The following is an 18,045-nucleotide window of genomic DNA, read 5'->3' on the forward strand; positions in this document are numbered from 1 at the left end:
TTATTTTCCAAAATAGGGAAATTTCTGGTTTTTATTATTCATTTCTATCTTAATTGGTTGCATTGTAGTCATAGTGATGTGGTTTGAAGTGGGGTTCCCGAACCAATGGTCAAAAAAGAATTCTTGAGAGGTTTTTGGTGCAAAAAGGTGAGTTTTTTTTTTATAGCCCTGGAGCAGGACTCATGGGCAAAAAAGAGCTGCAGTGGGATTGTGAGGAGCAATTGATGATCTACTTTGGAGCTGGCGGAGGTAAAGACAAAGGAAGTTTCCAAAAGGATTTTTCGTATGTTAAAGAAGACTTACAGGATCCTGGAGGCCTGGAGAATGTCGAGCCCAGGTGGTTTTTCCCTCTATCAAAGCATTGACAGTAAAACAGTTGGGAATTCCTGGAGGAACGTCTTACTCTGCCTGTCTCAAGTATTTGTCAATGGGCTACAAGTTATAAGGAAATTTAATTTTATCTACATTTCTTTTGCCTTTGTTCTTCACATCAATAAAATATATTTTTTTATTTTATATACGTTATATATTTTTACTTCTTTTTAATTTTTAAAGTAAGCTGTACACCACGGAGGGGCTTGAACGCAACACCCTGAGATCAAGAATCACATGCTCTACCGACCGAGCCAGCCAGGCACCCTGGTCATAGAATATATTCTATAAGAACTAAATCCTCTGAAGTGTATAGCTCAGTGTATGGTCGTGTTTTGTAAATGCTTTTTGTGTATGTGGGGAAAAAATACGTATTCTGTACTGGTTGTATGCATTGAACTATGTTTCCTACTAATGTTCATCTTCTGTATTCTTTTTTTTTTTTTAAAGATTTTATTTTTTTTATTTATTTATTTGAGAGAGAGACACAGCGAGAGAGGGAACACAAGCAGGGGGAGTGGGGGAGGGAGAAGCAGGCTTCCCGCGGAGCAGGGAGCCCGATGTGGGGCTCGATCCCAGGACCCTGAGATCATGACCTGAGCTGAAGGCAGACGCTTAACGACTGAGCCACCCAGGCGCCCCTGTATTCTTTTTTTAAATGTTATTTTTTTTGTCTGTTTCAACTGTTGGTTATTGATAGATTTGTCTATTTTGTCAATTTGTATATATTTTGAGGCTACATTAATAAATGCATAAAGCATAGAATTCTTGTATCTTGGGAATTGAACACTTATGAAGTGCTCACCTTTTTTGCAAATACTGCTTTTAATTTTAGACTACATGTGGTCTAATAGTAATATAATATCAGCTTGCTTTGATTTAGTGTGTAGAAGCATTTTTTTCTATGAGTTTCATACTTTCTGTATCCTTGTTTTAATGTCTCTTTTAGGGGCACCTGTGTGGCTCAGTCAGTTAAGCATCTCCCTTCAGATCGAGTCCCGCATCGGGCTCCTTGCTCAGCGAGGAGCCTGCTGATCCCCCTGCTTGTGCTCTCTGACAAAATCTTTAAATATATATATATCTTTTAAACACATATATTTGAGGGCGCCTGGGTGGCTCAGTCGTTAAGCGTCTGCCTTCAGCTCAGGTCATGATCCCAGTGTCCTGGGATCGAGCCCCGCATCAGGCTCCCTGCTCAGCGGGAAGCCTGCTTCTCCCTCTCCCACTCCCCTTGCTTGTGTTCCCTTTCTCGCTGTGTCTCTCTCTGTCAAATTAATAAATAAAATCTAAAAAAAAAAAAAAACACACATATATTTGAGGTATTTTTAACCCAGTCATATAACCTCTATAGATTAATAGGAATATTTACTCTATTTATATTTAATATAATTTATTGGTATGTTTAGATTTAAATCTACCATTTTATTTTATTTTTAAAGATTTTATTTATTTATTTGACAGAGACAGCGAGAGAAGGAACACAAGCAGGGGGAGCGGGAGAGGGAGAAGCAGGCTTCCCGCTGAGCGGGGAGCCCGATGCGGGGTTCGATCCCAAGACCCTGGGATCAGGGCCTGGGCCGAAGGCAGACGCCTAACGACTGAGCTACCCAGGCGCCCCTGAATCTACTGCCTACCAAACCTGTAAGGTTTCCATTTTTGTTCTGCCTGTTTTTATTTAAATTCTAGTTAATTAAGGGGCACCTGGGTGGCTCAGTCAGTTAAGCGTCTGCCTTTGGCTGAGGTCATGATCCCACAGCTGAGGTCATGATCCCAGGGTCCTGGGATCGAGCCCCACATTGGGCTCCCTGCTAGGCGGGAAGGCTGCTTCTCCCTCTCCCACTTCCCCTGCTTGGGTTCCCTCTCTCACTGTGTCTCTCTCTGTCAAATAAATAAAATCTTTAAAAAAAAATATTATGTTCCAATGTGCCAGCATTTTCCCTCTATCTGGAAACTGTACCCTTAATATTCTTTTAGTAATTAATCTAGAAATTCCAATGCTACTACTTGACTTATGAAGACTACTATTAACTGGGACTTTCACCTTTTTTTTTTTTTTAAAGTAATCTCTACGCCCAACGTGGGGCTTGAACTCACAACCCTAAGAGATCAAGAGTGGTGTGCTCTGTGGACTGAGCCAGCCCAGCACCTGAGGACTTTTACCTTTTTTCCAGCAAAAAATTTTGGAATTCTTTTATCACTCTAGTTACTGCCTCCCCACTTACATGCTTTTTTCTTCTTTCAGTTCTCTCGGACACGTGCCTAAGAGTGGGACTGCTGGGTCCCATGCTGACTCTAGGTTGAACATTTTGAGCTACCAAACTGTTTTTCAAAGCAGCTGCACCATTTGGGGTTCCAATTTCTCCCCATCCTTACCAACACTTGCTGTTGTCTATTTTATTCCAGCCATCCTAGCAGGTGTGATGTGGTATTTCGTTGTGGATTTGATTTGCATTTTCCTCAGTGATGGTGAGCATCCTTTCCTGTGCTTACTGGCCATCTGTGTATCTTCTTTGGAGATACGTATATTCAAATCCTTTGCCCCTTGGACAATTGGTTTACTTGTCTTTTTACTGTTGAGTTATAAGGATTCTTTATATATTTTGGGTAGAAGTCCCTTACCAGGAATAGGATCTGCAAATATCCTCCCCCCTTCTGTGGGTTGTCTGTCCCCTTTTATGATGGTCTCCCCGAGGTGCTCATTTTTTATTCTGATAAACTTTATTTTTGAAGAAATAAACACTGCAGATGGAGTTGAAGCTCCCTTTTTGTCACTTTACGACCCAGTTTCTCTCCCTCCCTCCCTCCCCAGAGATTACCACTATTCTGAACTTGATCTTTGTAATTCCCTAGTTGTTGGTTTAATTGTGTAAAATACACATAACAGAACTTATACCATCTTAACCACCTTGAGGTGTATAGCTCAGTGGCATTGAGTACGCCCACGCTGCTGTGTCCCCATGACCACCATCTCCAGAATCCTTATCACCTTGCCAAAGTGAGACTCTGTCCCCATCAAACACTAACCTCCCATTTCTCTCTCTCCCTCAGCTCCCTGTAACCACCCTTCTGCTGTCTGTCTCTCTGAGTGATCGAAAGACCTCGTAGGAGTAGAATCACAGTATTTGTCCTTTTGTGACTGGCTCCTTTCACTTCCCACAAGGTCTTCAGGGTTCATCCATGTTGCAGCAGGTATCAGAATTTCCTTCCTTTTAAAGGCTGAATCATACATTCCCTTGTGTGTGTGCATATTACAGATACATCACATTTTGCTTGTCCGTTCATCTGTAAGTGGACACTTGTTATAAGTTTGTGTCTTGCCCAGTGGATGCTTCCATCTCATGGCCCTGCAATGCCCCAGGGCCTCCACCTCCTCACCTTGAGCTGGTAGGAGACCGAGAACCTGGAGGGGACGTCCCCTACTCCTTTAGCCTTGGTCCAGGAACGAGGCTCATTCCTCTCTCATGATCCATCGACAGGAACTAGGTACCTGACCGTATCTCGGTGCACAGGATGGCACGCTTGGTCCCTGGCTTTGCGCCTCCTCCCAGTGACAACCCTAAGCTACCAGCTTTAGCTGTCTCAGCTGTGCCAACACCAAGCAAAGAGGAGGCAGAATGGGCAAGGACAAGGAAGCAGGCCTCTATGGCTTGATTTCAGGAGCTGGGCTTTTTCTACCTCGAGAGGGCCAGACAGAATATTACAGAATGCCAGAATGAAAATCAGGCCTTCCAAAGACTCAAATAAAGCCAGATATCCTCAAGCAGCAGCTGAGAGAGAGAGAGAGAGAGAAAGTGCACGTGAGAGAGCGTGCACGAGCCCTTCCTCGGGATATGGTTAGACCAGCTCATGGAGTCTTAACCTGGGTCAGGAATGGAGTGTTGATGGTCTACACTTACAAACAAAACCTAAGTCTGGTGTAAAATTCCTTCCTGAGGGGGATCTAAGCAATCCATCACGAGGAGTTTGTTCTTTGAAAAAACTGACCACATGATCAGGCCATTTTGGTTTTTGCTCTTCTATTTTGTTAATTATAAAGGCAAGTTTCCCCACCCAAACCCAGAAATCAGTGGTGAGAATACTAACAGAGAGGGCGCCTGGGTGGCTCAGTTGGTTAAGCAACTGCCTTCGGCTCAGGTCATGATCCTGGAGTCCCAGGATCAAGTCCCGCATCGGGCTCCCTGCTCAGCAGGGAGTCTGCTTCTCCCTCTGACCCTCCCCGCTCTCATGCTCTCTGTCTCTCATTCTCTCTCTCAAATAAATAAATAAAATCTTAAAAAAAAAAAAAAAAAAAAGAATACTAACAGAGGAAAAACCCCTACGCCGTATCATAAAAACCTGCGCACACAGGCGAGGCGTGTCCTGGGGGGAGGGATGGACAGAGGCCCGGCCACCAAGGGTCAGGCAGTGCTATCGGGGCCGCGGAGGCTGCCCTCCCCTCAGCCTGCCGGCCTCCTCTGGGTCTTCACCAGCAGGAACACGGCACGTAAACTTCAGTACAAGAGCTGGTAAACCGTGGCACTGTTCTCGGAGCCCGTGACCAGATACTGGTTGTCAGAAGACACATCACAACACAGGACATCCGTAGGCTCCTCTACCTACAGGGAAGGAGGCTAGAAGAGTGACCACAGGCAGGGGCCAGGCATGGGCCACAGATGAAGGCCTCACTTGGGGCTGTTTCAAGGGTAAGGACAGACCTAGGGCTCGGTCTGGAGACAACGGGGCAGGTCTCAGGGCTCACGGTGGAGCCCATGAAGTCACAGAACCTTGAGTCCTCATTCCCCTGGATCTAGTAAATGGACCCAGATACCACCCCAGAGGTATTTTCCGGCACTGTCCTCAGGACCCGGCCCACTGGGATCTGGGTCTGAGCTCTGAGAGCCTGGGTTTGCACATCCCTCCTCCCAATACCTGAAACAACCTTTGTAGAGAAGGTGCGGCTATGCAGTGGATCACCTCGTCCAGTGTGGTCACAAAATAGCTCCCTGGCGAAGGAAAGGCAGGTGGGGAGGCCAGAGACCAAGCTTGCGTTCCAGTCCCAGCTCCATCCCCAAGGTGACTAGGAAAAGAGCAGCTCTTCCTCTGGCTCAGTGTGCCCATCTATAAAAATCCGAGACAAGAGCCCAACCATTCCCTCCCCTGGCCCTATCCTCCTGCCACACTCAGGATGGTGCTCAGTATCACTGCACAAAAGGACAATCAGATGGGGCTTCGTGCCTCTTCTGCCTGCCCGTGTCTCCAAGCTGCTCTTCTGTGTAGGAAGGCACCGTTACAGAGAGCCAGAGAGGAGAGGGTTGGGGAGAGAAGACAGGCAGGGCGCCAGGCCACAGAGGGAGAGGCGGCGGGGGGCAAGGCGGGCGTGGATGCCGAGATGAGAGCGGCAGGGACACAGACACCTGCGTCTCCACTTGGCCGGGCTTGGGGCTCAAGAGGGAGGAACAGAGCCTGGAACAAGGCTGGGCCCCAACTCTGCAGAGAAGCAGACATCCCGGGGTGGGACAGGACACCTAGAGGGGTCGCCTGGCTTCCACTCACCACAGGAGGCAAACTGGAGGTTGTGGTGGTTGACATATTTATGAAGGACTGCCTTAAACCTCTCCCTCCGGTGCGTGTGGAGAATGATGATATTGCTTGTCCTCAGGCCTACTAGCACCCACTCCTCACTGGGGTCGTGGGTAATGCTGAGGATCTGTTGGGAAGGACCGGAGTCAGCACTCCAAGCTGCCCACCCCGTCATTCAAGCCCCCTCGGGAGACTCAGCCCCCGGCCCCCCACCACGGGGACCACCCTCAGCCCCCTGGTGGCTGCCCAGACACCTCTTGCCGTAATTCGTGCTGCTGCAACCTCTGGTAGCACCTCAGGTCCCAGGAATATAGTCTGGTGTCTTCTCCTCCTGTCCAGAACTTACTGCCTGCGATGTCCACACAGCGGGACCCATATTCGGGGACCTCATGCTTCCTGGCGGGAAAAGAACTCAGAGGTTCACGCGCTGGCTAACCACCGGGACGTTTCGGGCCCAGGAAGCCCCCAGGAGGCCCCCACATCTATTCTCCGCACGGACTCACCTAGTCCTACTGCACAGGGGCGCGAGAGAGGTCCAGAAAGGCACACAAGCCTTCCCAAAGGCCTCACTGTCCAGCCCTCCCCTGGGTCGTACCTGATCAAGATTTGGTTCTGCAAATCCCAAATCTCGACAAATCCTTTGAAACAAGCCAAGCAGATCTGGGCATTGGAGGAGAGCGCCCCGGAATAGCACATGGGGCCCGTGGAGGCCAGCTGTGCCCTGACACGGGGTGTGGGTGCCAGATCCCACAGCGTCAGGTTCCGGGACAGACCCCCAGTGATGAGGCGCTGCCCGTCGGGGAACAGCTTGCAGGCGAGGACGCGGGAACAGTTCCCGCCCTCACATCACCTGCTCGAGGCCCGGGCTCCGAGTCCCACGACAGAGGTCACGCTGGGGTTCCCCCAGCCCTCCCCGAACACCCCCCCACACCTGCGAGTCCAGCAGGCGTCCAGAGCGCTCTCGTCCCAGACCCTAATGTAGCCGTGGCCACACGCGTACACGTGGTGAGTCGAGCCGCTGGTGGCAACGGCATCGACTCTCTTTCCATGGTGGAGCCTGCCAACCTGCCAGCACGTCCGGGGGACCCTCTGCCTGACCACGGCTTCATCCGGAACCGGCGGCTGGGGAGAGAAGAAAGCGGGTGCCCATCGTCCACGGGGGACCGCCTGCCCGGTCCTCTAATTGAGTTCCTAACTGTTCACCCAACGTCCTGAGACAACGCTGCTCGCCAGCAGTGAGAGCAGCGCCCGGCTCAGAGTGCCGCCCCCGCCCCGGACACAGCTCTAGAAGAGGTGACACCGTGAGCCGAAGGCCCTGCACGGTGGCGGTGAGAGCCGGGAGCCGAGTTCCAAGGAAGCAGGGAGCTGCCGGACAGCCACCCCCTATGGGAGAGAGAAGGACACACTGCATGCCCTCCCCTTTCCTTACTTTGGGGGGTAGCGGGGAAGGCAAAGATCCCAAGTGCAGAAACAATAGGACACTTACCATTGCCCTGAGGAACGACCAGACTTCTTCCCTGGGCGGAGGCAAAGGGCAAGGCCGGCCTGCAAGGAAAGATCAATGCCCACCCGCTCACAGAGAGGGCGGCCGACAGCAACAGAACCGCAGGATTCAAGGGGAAGGCTGCTTTCCCCGACACCAGGCCTCACGCCTTGTCCCCCATCCGAGGCCCAGCCTTGGGTTGCCACTTTCCCTGCCCACGCGTCCCAGCTGGGACTTACCAAACTCGGGTCCTGGCAGGAAGCTATGACACATGGACAGGAGCAGGGGTGGGAGGGGGGCGGGTGGGGAGATTCAGTGTGATCTGGAGAGCTCTGTGCTAGGACCCCTCTCCCAGGGAGAGCTCCCCGCTCCCACCACCAGTCTGGTTCAAGGGAGACCTACCTGGGGCCCAGCTCTGCTGTGGCTTGTGGCTCCTCCTGGGGGAAACAACTGGCCTGGAGCTCAGATCTGCCTAGAGTCTGGAGGACCGACTGCTGCAGGGTCCCAGTGCTCATCTCCTGATAAACCAGGCCATGCTATGTCAGGGAACCTGGGGGCCGCTGGGGCATCCCATACACCCCCTCCGGTTGGGACTGTGCTTGATGCTCATGCTGGGAGGAAATGCCAGAGCTTTCTGGCACGTTCCTCCTCTCCTCTGGTTCATCATAAATACTGAGTATACTAAACAAAGCCTCTTCCTTCTCTCTACTCATGTTCTCATATCAGTGACGACCCCGAGCCACCCGGTTCTAGGGCTGGAGAACGGAGCCCATCAAACTGCGCCTAGTCGATCAATTCATCCTAAGCCCCTGCAGCAGGAGAAAACAGATGCAGATACACAGATGTGCACTGTTTAGGATCTATTTGCACGGGTCTGAGAACACCTCTGTTGGCGAGAGGATTCAAAAGATTGGTTGCTGACCAATGTTTATCCTAAATGTTGGCAGTGAGGGTGTTAAGGGTGAAAGTGTCACACAGACGTTTTGAGATGTTAGTAGCAGGTGTTATGTTTTTCCTTCCAGACATACAGAGGGCATTTCCAGTCCTACAAAATCAAAGTCACCCTCTAGTCCAGCAGTATACCTCTCCACTGAGGACTCATCCCCAGTGTGAACAAGGGGCAACGGGAAACCCCACACGCATCACAGGCTCTTTCCCTGCCTTGAGGGGGCAGCGTGGAAGCACCCAGAGGCGTCATGCGAACACGAGGTTCCGTTTGGATGGAGGAAGGTCCCGCCATGACAAGAGACGTTGGCTGGTGGGGATATTCGTCTCTCCTATGGGGCAATTCTGAGAACTGGAGGCAATCACGTGTGTAGAAGACACAGAATTAGGTAAGGCTAGCGGTCAGCCCCCCCATCTGTGGACTGTGCCGGGGACCAGAGCTTTGAGGATGTAAGGCAGACCACGTGCCTTCTTCCTCCAGGCCTCCCAACAGGTAGCCCCAGAACGGGCCTGGGGAGAGCCAGCGTTCCCCAACAGAGCACAGAAGCTCAGGGTCAAAACGACGGTGGGGCTGGGGCGGGGATCTTCCCCATGGAACCCATGACCTGATGACCAAGTTCCAATGTTTGGCTCTGAGACCCCCACCCTCCCCACACGCCCCGGCTGTCACCCCAGAAACAATGCAGGGGCAGCTGTATCGCCAGACTCTACTACTCTGGGCACCTCGAGCTCTCGCTCGGCGTCTGGCCTTGAACCCAACACTTGACTTAGCTGATCCCACTGCACCCTCCCAACTGCGAGCCCCATTTTACAGATTTTAAAAACCGAAGCTCAGGTGAGCAAATAACTAGAAAGCACAGGGAAAAGGTTCAAATCCGCCCCCCTTTCCCAGGTCCAGCTCTGAAGAGTCTCCTTTCCCACCTCCCCATGAGGAGAAAGACAAACACCCACTGTAGGTACAAAGGCGGGTGCCCTCCGACCTAACACCTAAGTCCAGGCAACATGATGTTCCAGCCCGAGCGCCGTCTGTGACAGCAGATGATTGGACAAATCCCGTGGCCGCAGGAAGGGACTGGGGAAACGTTATAGGAGGTGAAGGTGGAATACGACGCAGCTGTTAAAAATAACAAGAACATGGGGCGCCTGGGTGGCTCAGTCGTTAAGCGTCTGCCTTCAGCTCGGGTCATGATCCCAGGGTCCTGGGGACGAGCCCCGCATCGGGCTCCCTGCTCGGCGGGAAGCCTGCTTCTCCTTCTCCCACTCCCCCTGCTTGTGTTCCCTCTCTCACTGTGTCTCTCTCTCTGTCAAAATAAATAAATAAAATATTAAAAAAAATAATAATAACAAGGACACATCTTCGAGGACCAGGAAAATTCCAAGGTGTGAATGAGGGGAGGGGTGGATCCAAGGTCCAGAACCAAGTGCATAATATGCTGCTTTGGTGTAAAAGGAGGGTGGCAATTAGAACCTATCTTTGCATATGTTTGTATGCACATAATAAAGTAGGAGGACGAGTTGCCTTTGGGAATGCAAATTGACACACCAGCAAGACTAAGGGAGAAAGATCTGCCTCTGCCTAACTTGGGATAGTTTCTGCACAGGTGTGGCTCTTTGAACCCCAATTTAAAATTGCTAGACCCTGAGTCTTTTTCTTAACCAAATCCTTCTTTTTCATCTTCCCCAAAATGATAATTTGGGGTCCTCATGACGCTTAGTTGCTTAAATAATTTAACAAATTCACCCCGACATGCATCAGGCTCCTTTAAGTGGGCTACCTGGGCTGGCCCAGCCCTGTGGAGGGGGCACCCAGAGCACACACACACACACCCCCCAGCCAGTGGGATGAGGATGGGCAGGGAGGGCCGGGCAAGCTGCCCTCGGGTAAGGCTCAAAGGCCGTGAGGCCATTGAGCCAGGATCTCACAGATGAAGAGGATTTCACCCTAAGAGTAAGACAAGGCTTTCTAGAAAGAGCAGAAGGAAGAGTCAATATCACTGAACCCCCTCTGCTCTCTCCCGAGAGCTGGAAATGCAGAGACCCCTCCCCTTAGCAGGCAACTCTTGTGCAAGCTTCAGTACAAAATGCTAGTCCTGGGGGGAGGGGGGCCATTCTGCCAGCAAGGCGGGCCCTCACCAATCCCCCCACGGCAGGAAACTCACCCCTGAAGACAGAAGCTCAAAACCCGGAGAAGGGAAGGCAGCAGAACTGAAATCTAACCCGCGCCGGGACCCTCCCTCTCTCCCTCCCACACCCAGGCACTGCCCCCTCCCCTGCAGGACTGCTATTTTTAAACCTTAGCCTAACTGATAAACTGATAATCAAGCCCTGGGTCAGAACCCCCCGGCGTGGCCACCACCTGCCTTTTCCAATTAGCCCCTCCCCCGCCCGTGCCCTTGGGAGAGGGCTGGGATGGGGGTCTGCCAAGGAAAGTCACAGGCAGGAGGCAAGATGGAGTGAGAAAGTTTTAAGGGGTAAGTCTTTGGATGGGGTTATGGCCGCCCCACAAGAGCCAATGTTTGTGCAGAGACGCAAGCTGGCTGAGCTGTCCCCAAGAGCGGGTGCAGATTCTCATCTCCGGGTGCATCCCCTTAGGGTGAAGGCTGGCTTGGGCTGAGGCCACTATGGGCTACTATGGCAGGGGAGGGGACCCCACCTCCGCCTGGCTCTGTGACCGTTTGTCTGTCGTTCACCAGTGTCTCTGAAAGGGAAGACCAGGGAGACCTTTCTTCTTGGCGGCGGTTCTCAAATCTGAGCACTCATCAGAATCCCCTGGAGTGCAGGGCCCACCGCAGACACCCTGATTCTGCAGGCGTGGGGTGGGGACCCAGACTGTGTTTCTAACAAGCTCCGGGTGCCACATCTGAGAACCACGGCCAGCCCCTCTGTCTGGTGGTCCCCTTCTCTAGGAGTGATCGGGAGGTGAAGCGGGATCCTCTCCTGCTCCTCTCCCCCCGCCCCACGCACCCCCTGCCTCTGGCCCACGCCTCCCACTGAACACACTCTCTCTTTTATTCAGGTTCCGAACGTTCTTCCTTCCTTCGAAGCAGAAGTCCTGAAATGGCCGCTGCATATGGAGAACTCTTTTACTGCCCCGACCTCTAATCTCCAAAGCTCTGTCTCTCCCTGTCTCTCTTTCCCTATCATTTATGCACCCCTCGTCCCCAAAACTTTTATGGTTGCCTGTGTCCTTCCAGATAAGGCCTGGCATTATCCTTGGCCCGGTATTTAAGATCTATCCCCTGCCCGGCCCGGCCTGTTCTCACTTTTCCCCTGATTGTACCTTAACCCAACCCCCAAAGACCTTGACTGTACCTTTCCACCCTCACGCTTCTCTCATGCTGTTCCCTCATCCAGGAATGCTGTTCCCTGTCCATTCACATATCACATTTATACCCCCGCCCCCATACTCCGAACACGTTGCCAAGTCCTTGGGGAACTCCAATTTGCGAGGGAGGGACAGAGGGGTATTGACAGAATTCCCCAGCTGACCCATGATCCATTTTTGGTGCATTAATCCCTTTTCTGATTCTCACAGGAAACCTAACAGTGAGGCAGGGATTTTATCCCCAGTTTGGAAATACAAGAATTAATTCAGGGCATCAGAGCTTCATGGAGACCTATCCAGGATCTCACTGAACAGTTGAGAAGAGCTAGGGTCCAAAGCCAGGCCTATGTGATTTTTAAAAATCGTTTATGAGGGAGCTGTATTGGGTCATAGGGGTTCTTTCTCTGTTCTGCCTCCGAATCCTTTAGCCAAACATGTGCACCCCCTGTGGCCTTTTAGCTCTCCTAATGGTGTCTGTAGATGAACAGAAGTTCTTAATTTCAATTCAGTCCAGCTTATCTAGTCTTCTAAGGTTAGCCTTTTTTTTTTTTTTTTTGAGTCTTATTTAGGAAATATTTCCTGCCCTCAATATCATGATGATATGCTCCTTTGTTTTATTCTAGGAGGTTCTCTATTTTACCCTCCACATCTAAATTTTTTAAGTTTAGGAACTTGGCAATATCTAGAAAGGGTTGCAAGGAACACAGAGAGTCCAGGACACAAGCCTGGGCCTCGCAAGGGGCGGGCAGCCAGCCCAGCAGTGAGGAGCCCAACCCTTCCGTCAAACTGTGCTGATTTGAATCCCAGGCCTGCCACTTCCAGGCAGCTTTGACAAGTTGCCAGCCGGTGCCTCAGTTTTCTCCTCTGTAAAATAGGGGAGAGAACAAGATGACATCCTTCCTAAAGCTGGGGTCAGACCCAGAGGTTAACCTTGACGAGGCCAGGTTTCAAGTAAATGCCCAGTAAGGGTGAGCAATTCTTAGGGGTCTGAGGAAAAGGAAAGAAAAAGAGGTTAGAGAGGCTGGTGGGAGGACCCCTGTGCAGGGAGTTGCCAGAAGGGGCACAGGGCCTGGATCATAATAGGCTGCATTGCAGGGCACTGGACGTGCATTTCTGGGTTATCACTGTCTATTTTCAGCTGCCCCAGGAGGGAAGTTACGTTTAAGGAAAACGAGGTTCAGAGAGCTTAAGTAACTTGCTCAAGATCACACAGCAACGAAGGGCTGGAGTTGGGGTTTGAGGCCAGGTTCACACAATCCCACACGGCGCTCTTGCAGGCCGCAGGGAGATGGAGGATGCCAGGAACAGGGAGCCAGTTGACTTCAGCAGCCTGGAGAGGGTGGTTCTGTGCATTCTTCGGCCAGGCCCTGGAATGCTAAGATTTGAGTTGTCAGACATTGAGAAGAACACAAGTGGGGGTACAAAGTACTCAACTGAGACATCTGAACAAAAGAAATGGGGCAGCCTCTGAGGGGTGCAATATCAAGAACAGTGGTTCTCAAGCTCAGGCGCAGTTAAAGTAACCTGGGTGCATACCAGTGCTCAGGTATCTCTGCCCTCCCCATTCCTATTAGCAGGGCTGCAGCCTGAGCATCAAGATGTCTCAGAGCTCCCCCTGGGATTCCAATGTGAGCTAAGGTTGGAAACCACTCAAGTGGAGGGTTTTGCAGAGAAGGGAAACAGGACCATAGTGTTCTGAGAGGGTAGAGGGAAGCAGGTGGGAGATAATCAAGAGGCTGGGGAGGGAGGGACAAAAGTGACAAAGGAAGACCCCTGTGGTCTTGGGAATGGTTGAGGTCAAGGGCACAGAAGGAGTTTAGCTTAAGATGGAAAGGGGAAATGACCACAAAAGGGATTTATAACCTATGTGGGGAAAAGACAGTTCCACTCTATTGTCCCCTCAGCCTTGTCTGTGGAGGGAGGCACCCATCTTGAGCCCAGGCTGGACCACGGTTGGTGGCCAACAGGTGGGACCAAAAATGTGTGAACCAGGGCACTGGAGCTTCCAGGCAGAGGAAACAAACTGGGTCCAGGACCTCAATCAAATGCACCTGTGCACCCACCCACTCACCGATCATCTTTCCCTCCAAGTGGCCAGTGAGCACAGTTTGATTGCACCCCTGCTGCCCTGGGCTCTGAGGACACAGGGCCCAGCCTACAAACCTGGCCTTGACCCTTGTGGATTTCAGTCTTTGGGGTGAAACCAACAGTTGAACTGTGAATTACAGATCAGAGTGGAAAGCGACATGGTGGAGTTAGGGAGGGTGTGACAGGTGAGCACAGAGAAGGGGGACACACCATGCGAAAGGTCATGAGGGGTCAGTGAGGTCTGCGACATGAAGGATGAGAGGCATTTTGGGGGGAAGTGGAGTGGAGGAGAGCATAGGAGAATATTCTAGGTAGAGAGAATAGCAGATGCAAAGGTTTGGAGAAGTGTATTTTAACAACTGGGAGAATTTTCTAGGGGCTAGAGCACAGAGAGTGTGTTGTGGGGGCAGGGAGGGTAGGGATGCGTGTTCTAGTCTAGGGAGAGTGGGTGGGGAGCCCCAGGGGGTTCTGAGCTGGGGAAGACAGGATCAGACTTGGGTTTTGAAAGGACTTGGCCTGCTCTTGAGTGGATAGAAGGGGGCAAGACTGGAGTCTGGACACCAGTTAAAAGATGCCCAACATTAGTAGTCATCAGGGAAATAAAAATCAAATCCATAATGAGATACCACTTCACATCCACTAGGGTGCATATAACAACAACAAATAATAAATGTTGGTGAGGATGTGGAGAAACTGGAATGCCTAGGCCCTGTTGGTGGGAATGTGAAATGGTACAGCCCCTGTGGAAAACAGTTTGGCAGTTCCTCAAAAAGTTAAACACAGAATTACCACATAACCTAGCAATTCCACCCCTAGGTATATACCTGAGAGAACTGAAAACAGAGGCTCAGATTTTTGTACACCAATGTTCATAGCAGCATGATTCACAACAGCCAAAAGGTGCAAACAACCCAAGTGTCCATCAACAGATGGATGGATAAGCGAAATGTGGCATATCCATACAATGACTTATTAGTTGCCAATAAAAAGGAAGGAAGTACCGATTCATGCTACAACATGGATGAACCTTGAAAACATTACACTAAGTGAAAGAAGCCAGACACAAAGGCCACATATTGTTGGATTCCGTTTACATGAAATATCCAGAATAGGCAAACCCATAGAGACAGAAAGCAGACTAGTGCTTGCCAGGGGCTGGGGATGGGGGAGAGATTTCTTAATAGGAGGTTCCTTTTGGGGTGATGAAAAAGACCTGACACTATATAGTGGTGATGGGTACACAACACTGTGAACGTACCCAATGCTACTGAATTAGACACTTTGAGATAGTTAAAATGGTAAATTTTATGTTATGAGTATTTTACCACAATAAAGAAAAAAAAAAGCTGTGTCATGAGTTATTAGCCTCCCAAGTTCCCACAGCATTTTCCCCTCCTCCTTCGTCCGGCAAACACCAGACAGTTTAGCTGGTGGTTTTCTTAACCTCTGCTCCCCGAGGAGAAGAGCCAGCCAGTTGCAGGTGCCCCTGCCCCCAGACACCCTGGCCAGCTATAGTCAAATGGAAGCTTGGGGCGGGGGGTGGGGGGTGCGCAGCAGCACCGGGTGGGCAAATACTGAGGCCAGAGAGCTTGAATCGTCCTAGCCGGACCTCAAACTTCAGCCTCCAGATCTTTATTTGGGGGGTGGAGCGCCCTCTGGTGGGCAACTGGAGAGCAACCAAATTCTAAGACGTTTGCGCTCATAGGCCAGGGCGCTCATCCCGTGGCTCCCCAACCCGGGGAATTCACCTGGACATCCGTTGTTGATGAAGATGTATAAACCATATAAACACAGGCACCAAACACTTCTTCCCTTACTGACTCACTAACATTATCCGCTCAACTGAAATTATTCAACTAGCAAGGTCCTGCCTAGCCCAACGAGCTGCCCCCGCTCCCACCCCCCAGCGACTTCGTGGTCCCCAGGGTAAGACCGGAAAGCCGCAGCTCCAGGAAGAGCGCTCAGAGAGCTGGTGGGGGACACCGCACGGGGCACCCAGTGCGGGCTAAGGAGACCCGGGAGGCCAGCGAGGAGCATGTGGTGTTTGGCTGAGCTCAGTGTGAAGGCAGGGAGAGCCCTCTGGGCAGAAGGGACACGGCAAAGCGTGGCTAGGCCCCTGCTCCCTGTTGACCTGGTCCCTGCACTGACTCTCTCCTCCCCCACTGTCATGCGGAGGCCAACTCACGGTTCTTTACCACATGCCTTTCCCAGGAGAGCCCGGCTATGGAGCCCATCTCCCTCATCTCTTGTTCTTCCTACCCACCTCACACCCGTGGGCGGCCCTGCGTGGAACGCTTGGATTCTGTGGAACGCATTGCGATTTCCGTCCTGGATCAAGGCATCATTAAGCAAAACCGCTGCCCTTGACTCTCGGGCCCACTGGCAACTGCCCCCCATCCCCTCACAGTCTTCCACAGCGGCTCTACTTAGGAGGTTACAATACGCGCCTCTAAGGGGGGGGGGGTTGAGGGGAAAGTTTGCAATGCGCTGGCCTAAGCGTTCTAAGGGTCCTTCGGACCCCCCCTGCCTGGCGTCGAAGGTCATGTGCACCCCACCCCCACCCCCGGCGGATTCCCCAGGAGAGTGTTCCACCAAGGGCTCATACCCGGCTGCCCCAGGACTCTGCTCCAGGGATACCCCCGGGATAAGGGCAGGGAGGAGCCGTCCCGCGGCCTCACAGGGGCGTTTCCGGGCTTCCCGCCCCGCGGGGAGGGCGGCCCGGGGCGTCTCGCGCCCTGCAGGGAGCGAACCGGCCACCAGGGGCCACTGGCTGCTAATGGCTTCTCGCGCCCAAGTGCAGGTCGCAGGGCCCTGGACGCGCGCAGGCCCGACGCTCCTGCCTCCCCTCGCACCGAGGCCAAAACAGTGCCAGGGCGGGAAGGCGCGCGCCCAGGCCGGCCGGGGAGTGAGGCGGCCGCAGAAGGCCGTCACCTGGCTCCGTACGCCGCGCGCGGTGGCCCAGGGCTGCTGGGATCCAGAGCCTCGGGTCCCCATCCTGGGAGCACGTGGGCCAAGGGCTCGCAGGCCAAAGGCGGGTGGCCGACACACGGAACGGGTGGCCTAACTGCCCCTTACCGTGGCTGGCTGGAGGAAGTGGGCCGAGCAGCGCGGGGGTTTCCTGGAGGCTGGGCTTCGGCTGAGCGCGGGTGGGATTTCCGTGGCCGGCAGGAGGTGGGGGCCACACTGCAGGATCACCGGAGCCACCCGGGCCTGGGAGGCAGTGGCAGGGCGAGCTGGAGCAGAAGGGAGGCTCGGGCCGCTGGCAGCCCGAACGACAGGCGGAGGAGCCAGGGCCCAGCAGAGCGGGCTCAGACCCAGGGCTAGAGCCCCGGCAGCCCTGGGACGAGTTGGATTTGCTGGGGACCACGTGGTCTGTGCGGCGCCCGGGGCCTGAGAGCAGGGGGAAGGGAGCGCAGGGAGCTGTCCCAGCCCGTGGACTGGGGACTCAGGGCGAAGGCCGAGGTTCGCCTCATCTCCAGTTCCCCAGCATTGGTCAGCCCTGGCCTGTGGAAGGGGAAGGGTGTCCTCAGTTCCCTATCAAGAGACAGGCTAGGAGACAGCGTGGGCTTGTGGTGTGGCGAGAGTGGGGACCTCAGAGGCAGAGGTCCAGAAGCCTCTGCTCACAACCCCCAGCCCCAATGCCAGGAGGAAAGGGGTACCAGTCCAGGAGTAGCTGTGCCGGGCCTCTTCTTCCCCCAGATGACACTGGAGCCTTGCCTAGCTTTGGCCTTTCACCCCAGGCTGTCCCCTGACCTGCTGGGTGCCCATGGACAGCCACATTCTCCTCTGACCTGGACAGGACAGGACCAGATGCTCTCTGAGGGCGCTTCCAGTGTGACAGGCCAGGCTGGAAGGGTGTGCTGTAGGGACAAAACACACTGGGACTAAGGGAGAAAGGCTTTATTTAATCCTGGCCCTTCCAGGCCCACAGCTCCAGTTCAGAGAAAGAGAAGAGCTTTTCTGAGGGGACAGAGGTCTCCAGTGCCATGGCTCCTTTTTCCCTGGTAAGGCTCCCATTGGACCCAGGCAGCCCTGGGCTGGAGTAAGGAGCACTGAGCATACAAGATGGCAGGACTACTGGCTGATGGAGCCGTGTGACTGCATGAGGCTCCACAGGTGTCTTTCTTCCTCCTCTTGTCCTTAGGATCTGAACAGAGCACCTGTCCTGGACAGTAACAAACCTAGAGAGAGGGAGAAAACCCTCAGGGGCCATCTGGGTGGGAAGGGCCTTGAGTTCTGGGACCAGCCCTCACCCTGCACTGACAAGAGCCTG

General features: G+C 52.8%; 1 protein-coding gene across 1 annotated transcript; it reads right to left on the reverse strand.

Moving 5' to 3' along the window:
- Positions 1–4,715: 4,715 nt before the first annotated feature.
- Positions 4,716–16,766, reverse strand: TLE7 (TLE family member 7). The gene is made up of 10 exons (XM_078063531.1): positions 16,625–16,766; positions 16,378–16,507; positions 16,036–16,221; positions 7,418–7,448; positions 6,880–7,053; positions 6,527–6,771; positions 6,186–6,327; positions 5,905–6,058; positions 5,281–5,354; positions 4,716–4,967 (listed from the first exon to the last, which is right to left on the reverse strand). The coding sequence occupies exons 1-10, from the start codon at positions 16,764–16,766 to the stop codon at positions 4,863–4,865; spliced, it is 1,383 nt and encodes a 460-aa protein (XP_077919657.1). The 3' UTR covers positions 4,716–4,862.
- Positions 16,767–18,045: the final 1,279 nt, after the last annotated feature.

This window comes from Halichoerus grypus, chromosome 15 (assembly GCF_964656455.1).
Source record: "Halichoerus grypus chromosome 15, mHalGry1.hap1.1, whole genome shotgun sequence".
Taxonomy (NCBI): domain Eukaryota; kingdom Metazoa; phylum Chordata; class Mammalia; order Carnivora; family Phocidae; genus Halichoerus; species Halichoerus grypus.